The 9611-nt window shown below is 35.8% G+C and overlaps 1 protein-coding gene across 1 annotated transcript in view; it reads right to left on the bottom strand.

The window, feature by feature from the left end:
* Positions 1-492: 492 nt before the first annotated feature.
* Positions 493-9611, bottom strand: part of LOC104403019 (receptor-type tyrosine-protein phosphatase delta-like) — a gene marked incomplete at both ends in the record, with an annotated part of 26472 nt that continues 17353 nt past the window's right edge. Inside the window, 5 exons of the mRNA XM_010011051.1 lie at positions 493-647; positions 5065-5190; positions 6170-6296; positions 7530-7708; positions 8193-8478. Coding sequence (XP_010009353.1) covers positions 493-647; positions 5065-5190; positions 6170-6296; positions 7530-7708; positions 8193-8478 — 873 coding nt within the window. The remainder of the gene's footprint in view (positions 648-5064; positions 5191-6169; positions 6297-7529; positions 7709-8192; positions 8479-9611) is intronic.

Below are 9611 nucleotides of genomic sequence, written 5' to 3'. Positions count from 1 at the left end.
CTAAACACTGCTTTCTATTCCATTCCCTTTCTTGAGCTAGCCACCATGTTTATTTGTCTCATCTTGATTGCTATGAATGTGCTACTGAAGTGAAACTAGCTTGTTTACAGGTAATAATTCCCATCAATATAATAGCTTCACTTAAAAAAAAAAAAATCAGATACAGAAACTTGTGATAAGGCTCTTCTACTGCTTTCTGTGTGTAGCATCAATCGGGTTGTTTATAGTCTGCTCTAGAGACTATTTTAAGTGAAGAAAAAATTATGTGCTTTCACATATTTTAGAAGAATCTTTTCTGTATAAATTGAGTATCACGGAACAGTTCCTGTTTCATAAAGCAGTCCTATATGTTCCTCTGTATATTTATTTGATTACATTTTCTGATAGTTCACTATGAAATTCCATTTACATATACACCTATAAAACAATCAGCAATCAACTTTAGAAAAAAAAAAAATCTGCAGATGAGTTGTTGAAGCTTTGTTTACTTACCTGCAATGAACAGAAATTGGTCCATCCTGACCAAATTGCTCTTTTGTCTTATGCACTTGGCCTATGAAGTCAATAAATCCTTCTCCAGACTTTGGCACTCCTTGTTCTGGCCAGTCAGTGAACTGGAACTGCCTCACTGTTCGGGACTGGCCATCCTTTAACAAAAGACACAAATAATGTACCCCAAAACCATGTTTCAAGGCTGGAAGTCAGTCAGCCAACAATCAAAAAGACGATCACAAACAAACGACATTGAGAAGAGGTGGGAATGGCTAAGATTACGTTTATGAAGACGCTTTTAATCACACTACTGGCTGGTGCTTTTGGACACACTGGTCCAGAAGTGCAGCTTCCTTAACAATATTGCACTGATTCTGTTCTGCACCAGATAGGAGAGCTGTCTGACATTCTTCCTATTTAAAAAGCATATCTGAGACTAAAGACACAACAATTTCACCAGGTTATATGATTTTTTTTTTTCGTAAGTTATGTTTTGAATCTATAGACTGCAAATCCTTTAAATACGGGGCAGGTAGAATAAGGCCTCCTATCTGACTCTCCATTCCCTATATATGCTCATCTAGTGCATGGCAGGAATGAGACTGATGAGACTCATTTAGCCACTGCCCTCTGCAGATAGGATCTTTAATAGTATGGTACTTTCTATGAGGGGGATGTAACCCTTGAATAAGATGGGTCAAGACAAGCCAGTTGTTTATAAAACCAACCACTTCCTTTCAATCACTGTAATTTCATTCACTAACAGCTTGGACTCCAAAAAATCGAGAGAAGGGCTTCCTCTCTCAAAACAAGCTGGCAGAAGCTGTTAATTCCCTTTGGGTAGGAATACTAACAGGATTGTTTAAAACTGCAGAATATTGCAGCATGGTTATTTTTATGATGAAGGCATTGGAAGTATTAAATGCCAACTTCTGCTGTACGCCTATTTAATGTGTACAGGGTAAGGACACATAAACATAAAAAATAAAGTACAAATGGATTAAGTAAATTTCTTCTGAATTTTCAAGCTTTGCTCTTGATGATTTCGACACTATCAAACTGCACAGCTAAAATTAAAAGCATGGGCATAAAAGCATGCTACTGATGTGAACTAGTGCCTCTGGACATATTTCCTAAGCACCCATCTTGCCATGTCTTCAAAATAGTTTCAGTGAAACTCTTGAAAAAATGAAATTATTACAGGAGATCCGCCCCAAAAGCACAAGTTACGGTGTAGGCAAGAACAATCGTTTTTCTTTTTCCTCCGCCACAAGCACTTAGCTATCGCAGACCTTTGAAATGAAACAGAAGTGATTTTAGAAATAACCAAAGCTTTTATGTTTCCTCTGGTATTGTGGGTTTTTGCCTCCCATATCTCAAATGAATAAGGAAAATAGAAAATAGGTGTGTGTGCGCCAGCTACTGCTCCATAACAGGACACATATACACTTCTCTGACCTTCTGTCTCTCATATTCCCACTAGACCACTAAGACAATTTAGTAATTGATTTCTGTGGAATGTTTTTGCCCGCCTGAAAAAAAGATAAAAAAATATATCTGATCGAAAACATTTACCCAATTTTATTTCTTGTGGGCATCAAGAAAAAGAACTAAATATTTCCTATAAAAATGGCATTTTGTTACTGCAGACTTCTCCCATAATGATCTCTGTCATCCTATTTTCCCCAAAGAAGACATAATGAAATTGTATCCTTCAAATAGCCTTAGGCACATGACATTAATTAATCAAGAAGACAAAGCAATAGGTTGCTTCTCTTCAAAATAACCTCACATACTTCTGAAGTAAAGTAAGAAAACCTTAAGACTACTCACTTCAACATGTTGGTTAAGGAAACAGAAACTCTCCAGCAAGTTCTGACCCTGACAGGAATTATGCTAGAGTAACAGTAACTTTTGAGAGATAGAAAAGGTAAAAAAGATGTTGCTTTACTTAGTTCTACACAGTCATTGGAAAGACTGCTAGTTTCTATATGCAAAATAGATTTGGTAGTAAATATTTATTTTTCAGGTGTGTCTATACCAGTTTAGTTGGTATATTTCATGATCATAACTCAATAATCCAGTGCAAGTCTATGAAAACTGTTCTGATCTAGGTTTAATGGCAATATTTTCTGTTATTTAATGCTATTTAATGAGTGCAGAAATAAACTTAGTCTGATGTTAGAGTAGCATAAAAGCGTATTGGGAACTGATCTGCTATTTCTTAACACAGTTCCCTCTGCTATTGACATTATAAACACTGCTGCTTTCTTTTAATGAGATGTTTGCCAACAGCAGTCCAAATACAAATGCTGAATTTTATTAAAATCTTTACTCGTGACAGTTTGAACAGTTAGTTATGAAAACATGAACTTTGAGATTCCCTGTGGAGCAGAGTTCTTTTAATGTATCATCCTATTCATTGGCTGACCATTTGGATTTTTTCTTGTTCTTCATGGGGGATATTCAATTGTTTTTTGATGAGGTTGTAGAATTTATAGTAACAGTTATCATTAATATTTTACCCTTAAATGAGACTGCCCCAACATACTGACCTTGGAGTTTACAGAGAAAGTGCGTGTAAAGCAGTCAGAAGCCATAAACAGAAACAGTTATAGAGGTCAATTTTACATTACAAAAATTCACAACCTTGTTTCAGAAACAACAGAGAGTTCCATGCCAAAACGTGCTGCTGACACCTCAAAGGCAATGTGCTTCTTTTCTTGTACCTGGTGAGTAATTTGCCTGCTTGGCTCTGCCAGATTGTGGGTGGTATTCTAACATTAGGGATGGGTTTTGAGATAAGAGGGGGAGAGGCTGGTTGTGACCACTGCAGCATTTACTCTTCTTTGAATGCAACAATTTAGTTAGATGGCCTCAATTACTAGATGTAACAGCCATAAAAGCCTAACTACAAGAAAACTATAATGTACATTTTGGTAAGTAGTCGCCACTGCTTCCAGTAAATTTGGGAGGAGCTATAGTTTCCCAGCACATCTATAAAATGTAAGATGGCTCTGCCAGCTTGTCAGTGCATTGTTTAACAAAATTTGGTCCATGAATGTAAAGACATTTTTAAGATTTGAGAAGCAATGATACGTGATGGTAAAATGGCGCAAGAGCCACTGTCAAGGTGGATGTTTGCTTTTTAAAGTAAGTGTATTAGTATTAGGTTCAGTAAAACTATTTCTGGCAAATTACTTGACTCTTTCAGAATTTTTACTGGTTTTCTATCTATAAGTAAAGAGACTTTCATAAATACCCTAGTTCTATAAACTCTAGAAAGAACTTTTTGGAAATACATACTGTTTGTAGATACTACATCTGTACCTTTTTGTTATCATTGTTACTTTGTGATTTGAGCTTGGTGAACTGTGCCACAGAAGAGTTCTTCCAGCTTGAGATGGAACAGATTTTTTATAAATGATCTATGAAAACTGTCAGCACAATTGTAGTGAAATTGGCTTTGACTATCTATGCTTATAAGTGTGGTTAAACACTGATGTTAGGAGCCTGTTCACCTCCACTTTTGTTAAGTACAAATAGGTTAAAGTTAGAGAAGATGTAAGTCGTGATCCTTACTAGACTTCAGACAGAATGAAAGTCAGAAGAAGTGTCTACACTTCTTCCCAAAAACACACACCTAAGTCTCAACTGCTAAATTAAAATTCATATGCTGACTCAGTTACGGACTATACTGTCTAGTTAATTGTCAGTAGTATCTAATTTTACTTGAAGCTTACATTAAAAGCAGCAGTCTAGCTAATATGAGAAATTCTACTGTTTCGGATGCTGCCTGGCAAGTCTGAGTAATCACTCATTCCTGGACAGTACATGCTGCTATTTTACTTAAATAAATAGTATTCTACAGCTCTTACAGAAATGGAGGTTGTCAGTAATTTTTCTTTCCATGCAGACTGAAGTCCTAGAAATCAAGTCTGAGAAATACCAAAAATATACTTAAAGTTTCTGTATATTTAATCTTATATCAGTTCTCAGTTTTGGACTCAAGAATTCAGATAAGAAATACAGTAGGAAAATTAGGATGCTAGGGTCACAGCTGCATGTATTTACTCAGCAGATATACAAGAGTGCTGCAAATATGCTATGCCAAAAATCAAATTATAATGTGAAAGCTTGTCAAGCTTTTCTTACAAATGCTATTTGCTCTGCAGTTTTTAAATCTCAATGTATCAACCTTCATACTCACTCAGACTAGAGGGTGGTGCAAAACAACATATTTACAGCTGTAGGTGACAAAAAATTGCCCCCAGAAATGATCAAGGGAAAAATAAGGAAAAAAAAGGAAAATGGTCCTCAAATCATCTAATGTGTTTTGGCACAAATAGTTTTTCAGGACTTTACAAAGTTCTGTTGCCTAGATGTTAGATCTGAATGAAGTCAACTGTTCTTATGCAAAGATCTAATTAATTTAATAACTTTATCTTCTTTATGTGTATTACTTGTAGAAAGTACACCCCTTGGGTTTTTCTAATAAAAGGAGAGGAAAAGAAAGAACTTGACATTATCTTTTAAACTTTTGTGAACTAATATAATGCTCTATTTACTTACCCTTGCATCTGTAACCTTGAATTCCCTCAGAATATACTGTGGCATGTTGTACTCTGCCATTGGATCTACCACAAAATACTGATATCTGGCTGAGCGCTCTGCAGGCCAGTACTGGTGGCATTTTTCCTACAAAATAAGGAAGCAAAATACATTTCCTGTTATTTGAGACCACTGCTATAAATTGGTATCAAACCTTTTTCACTCAGGTAAGTGTAATACTCATGGAAAGAGCCATTAGTGACGGGAACATAAAGTTTGTCTTACTGTGAACATGAAGATCCATACCTACAATAAAATTGATCTTTAATATTTCATTGCAAAGGGGTTCTCTCTGGTGAGTGTATATCTGAACCTGTTTATACTTCTGCTCAGTTCCATTATTTATCAGTGATAAGGGCTATTCCTCGCCTGATTTTCCATACAGAATGGAATTTAAATCTTGAGACCATCTTCAGTTTTCTTTCTTCTTCCCTGCTGAAGCAGTTCCCCCTTGGCCTCAGTCAAGACTCTATTTCTGCAACCACTAGCCATGTCCTGAATCATCTCTATTCCCTTGATATATGGCCTGACTCAGATTTCACTTATCACATTCCGGCTTCATCTTGACGTAATCCTGTCCAGATAGTAAACTGCTTTGCTCTTTACACTACATAATGCAGCACTTGAATGAGTTTAGGACTGTGAACTGGATGCTGCAACTTTAAAGTTCAGCACTATGAATACACAGAAGACATTCAGATCTTGAAAGTACTACACTTTCTTCTACCATAGTTAAAAACAGATGCTGCAAAAGTGAAGTTTACGAATAAGAAATCTTTGTTTTTCAATAGACAGCAGTGGTCTCTCTGCATACTTTGGAATATCAAAATGCAAACTCAGCTGCTGAATCTCAGTGTACCCCACAACAAAATGCCTTGTCTAGCTTGTCTTTTTCAACACATCTACAAATTAGAAAACCTAACACCTGGTGACTAACCAATGCCACCGATACTTAAAAAGAAGGAACCTAAATCTTCACCTTTTTCTTCAGACATTCCAACAGTGAAATATTTTAATGGAAAATCATTATAACATTGTAGGAAAGGATTATTACAGCACTACTTACTCTGCCCATTTCTCGTAGCTTAGTGAGCATGACCACAATTGTAGAATTGTGCTCCCAGAGCATTCTCCAGAAGTCTTCAGTTGTTTCTGCTAAGGGACCCTGTGTAGCTATGTAAGCTTTTTGTTGTCTATATTGGAAAAAAAAGTAAATTAAGAATAATATTTTAATCAAAAAAGTGAATTGATACACGTTATGTTTATATGTAAACATTATCAAGAGGAAAACTTTATATACTATTAAAAATAAGCACATTAAAATCTCATTATGATTGTTTAATCAAACTGTGGCTTTCTATTTTTAGAACTTCGAGAGGGAAATTACTCTGTTAATATTATGATATATGTCTTTATCATTATTATTTAAATTTTAATGCAACTCTAATAGCCTAATTTTGTGTGCTGTAAAAAGTACTTAAAAACCACTTAGTTGTGTTGGCTCATTTTGTAGAAATAACTGTCTAACAATCTATTAAGTTTAGAAATTATAGCAACATGCAGTTTCTTTATGAACTCCTTTTCAACAGTCTGATGCCTCCAGCAAAAGTAAGTAGCGAAGAAAATTCAGGAATGGAATGCACTGCATTTCCAGGTCTTAATATCCTACTAGAAGATACCACAAAGTTCTTAAAAGCTTCTGATCAGCAGCTTTATAAGATGATGACCAGTTCACATTGTCTTGCTTCTTCCAATCAACACAAACACCTTTGTGGGTGACAGTGAAGATGAAGGTAGTTTCCAATTATGAGCTAAGGCTCAGAAAATGACCTCTGCAGATATGGATATTCAGGTATGCCTAAACTGCCTTATGGAAACTAAACTGCTTCTCTTTCATGCCTTTTTCTACCAGCTGCTTAAATCAGCTAAGGGCATATTGCTCTGTGTTGTTATGAAGATGATGGTGGGCTATGCAACTGTTTATGTATAAATTGCTTTCGCAAGCTAGGTCTAGTCTTAACGAGTGTTCCAAGTTCACAGGTTATCACCTCGATACAAAGAGTGTATCTCCTATAAACTATTTCTACGTATCCTTTTAAATCAATAGGTATGAAAATACAGACATTCCAAATTATGTACTTAAAATCTCAGTAAAGTTCAGCATGCAAAACATATTGGTAGTTTTCAATGGTTTAAAGGTAGGTAAAAATATAGTGTTTAAGACTCTATGATATTTACAGAATTTTCCTGTATTGTATGGCTGAAAATCTAAACCTTTCATTAATATTTAAAAAACCTCCCAGTCAACCATAGCATGCATTGATGATAAAAAATAAATTTCAATACTAGATTATTTTCAATAAAATTACATATGTAATTTTGTAAACTTTTAAAACAGTCTAATGAGAACACATCAACATAAATACCTGTATCCATCAATAAAACTGGCATTAATATAGTCAGAGCCTTCTACTCCTCGGATTGGTTGCAAGCATACCCTTGTAGACTCATATGGCATAATATTGACAAGGCGATTTTTGAATTTATTACATGGAAGATTGGCACTGATGAATCTTGAAGTGTGAGCCTTAGAGCTAGCAAGACGCTGTTAAAAATAAAATAATTAAGGACAGGTATAACAAAAACAAATGACACTATCAGATTTCATGATCTCTGCTAATAATCATTAATGAATAATTTCAATTTCAGATGCTTATTTTTCCATGTTCTATTGCATTACCTAAATATTTGTAAAGCTTCTTTTAACACCTTATAAAAGTTTAATGTCTGCTCCACTAATGCATATGGACAAATCTGAGTATTAAACCTGATTAAACCATTACACAAACATACATTTCAAGCTATACAAACAATAAAGGAACAGCAGGGTTAAACCACCCTCAATGAATGGTTCTTGTCTGGACACCGAGGATGGAATTGTACATTTCACATGGGATTGTCTCCCTAATTTAAAATTTTAGCCTGCTGATGTCTTATCTTTTGATTACTGGGAACAACTGGTGGAGGACAGAGCAGCATTAAGTGTTACACCATTTGGTTTGGCTTCCCACAATATAAAATTCCAGTACCTTAAATTCCAGTTCCATTCCTGTGACATTCTCGCCTGTTTCTATTTGTGTCAGCTTCTGGATATATGCATACAGGTTTCTGGCTGGCACTTCGGTATTTCCACATGTCACTGCTTCTAGCAGTGCATCGTGGATAAAGATGTATTGGTCCTCAGTTTGAACCATGTAATTCCTCTGCGCTCTCATTAGAGTTACGTGGCCATAAATATCTACAGTCTTTTCATGCTTTATTCTCTCTAACATGGCATCTATCACAATGAAACAGCCAGTCCTGCCGACTCCAGCACTAAAAGAAATGAACACAGGAGGGAAAATATGAAGAACTATTTCATGCATTGTGTTTACTATTATGGCATTCAAGTTTTAAAGTTTTGTAACACTGATTTGAACAGCACATTTTTCTGAATGTGAACATCAGCTTTTATGAAAGAGGTTGTTGCCCTGAAATAAGTAAACTCCTTTAACACCCATTATAAGCAATTGAGGACATGGAATGCTTTTATATGAGATCTTTGCATCTTGCAGTTTCAGGCTTAATAAATAAACACATTGCAACATGTTCTAGAAATATATGTTCTTAAAAATGGAAATTACTGTGATGATGAATCCTCTAAGAATTCAAGCTTGCTTTATAGCATAATTTGTAACTCACTAAACATGCTGTTGTTACTAATCTGTTTACAGAAGTAAACTGATTGACCAACAATAATGTTACAGAAATGGAGTTTTACATATTTCTATGGTACATTGGAGATAAACTTTGTATCCCTCTCGCAAACCTGTCAGTCTCCAACTATTCACACAGTTTGTTCTGCTTCTTCATGTAGCCAGGCCATACTGTTACTCTTTGCAATGTAAAGACATGGCTATTTACTTGTGCTACCTGTAGGCTGGGGAAATCCCCAGCTGGCCACTTCAATGTCTGTCTTGCATCTCTAGGAAAATGTAAGAAAGATCTGGAACTGCCAGAACCTGGATCAGGATACTCAGTCATTACCTTACTTCAAAGGGCAGATTATATAAAGGCTAAAACATGCTCAAAGACAAAGCTTGAAATCACAGCACTGAATTAATGTCCAGACTGGGTCAGTAATATTTTTCAGACAGAGGCAAAGTTAGTGCTTCCTCACAGGTTCTGAGTTAGGTCAGTTGTTGGTTTTAGACAGGAGGTGAGTGAAGTCACATCAATCCCGTTGAGGTCAGAGCAACTACTACTCTTAGCTCTCTGAATAGTAAGGGATTCCTCAGGAAGAATTCTGAGCTAGAAAGTTGATTTTCCCTCCTTGTGGGACTTGAGGGTAGAAGAAGACATGGGTCAGCTACCATGAGCTTGGTACAGGAATAAACCTTGATAATGAAATATTCAGTTGGATCTAAGAGAATTAAGCCTGTCTCAGTAACAGACCTTCTTAACAGCAG

The sequence above is a fragment of the Nestor notabilis genome, unplaced genomic scaffold (genome assembly GCF_000696875.1).
Source record: "Nestor notabilis isolate BGI_N333 unplaced genomic scaffold, ASM69687v1 scaffold36373, whole genome shotgun sequence".
NCBI classification, from domain to species: Eukaryota; Metazoa; Chordata; class Aves; order Psittaciformes; family Psittacidae; genus Nestor; species Nestor notabilis.
The sequence above is the reverse complement of the archived record's forward strand: the minus strand, read 5'-3'. Positions and strand labels throughout refer to the sequence as shown.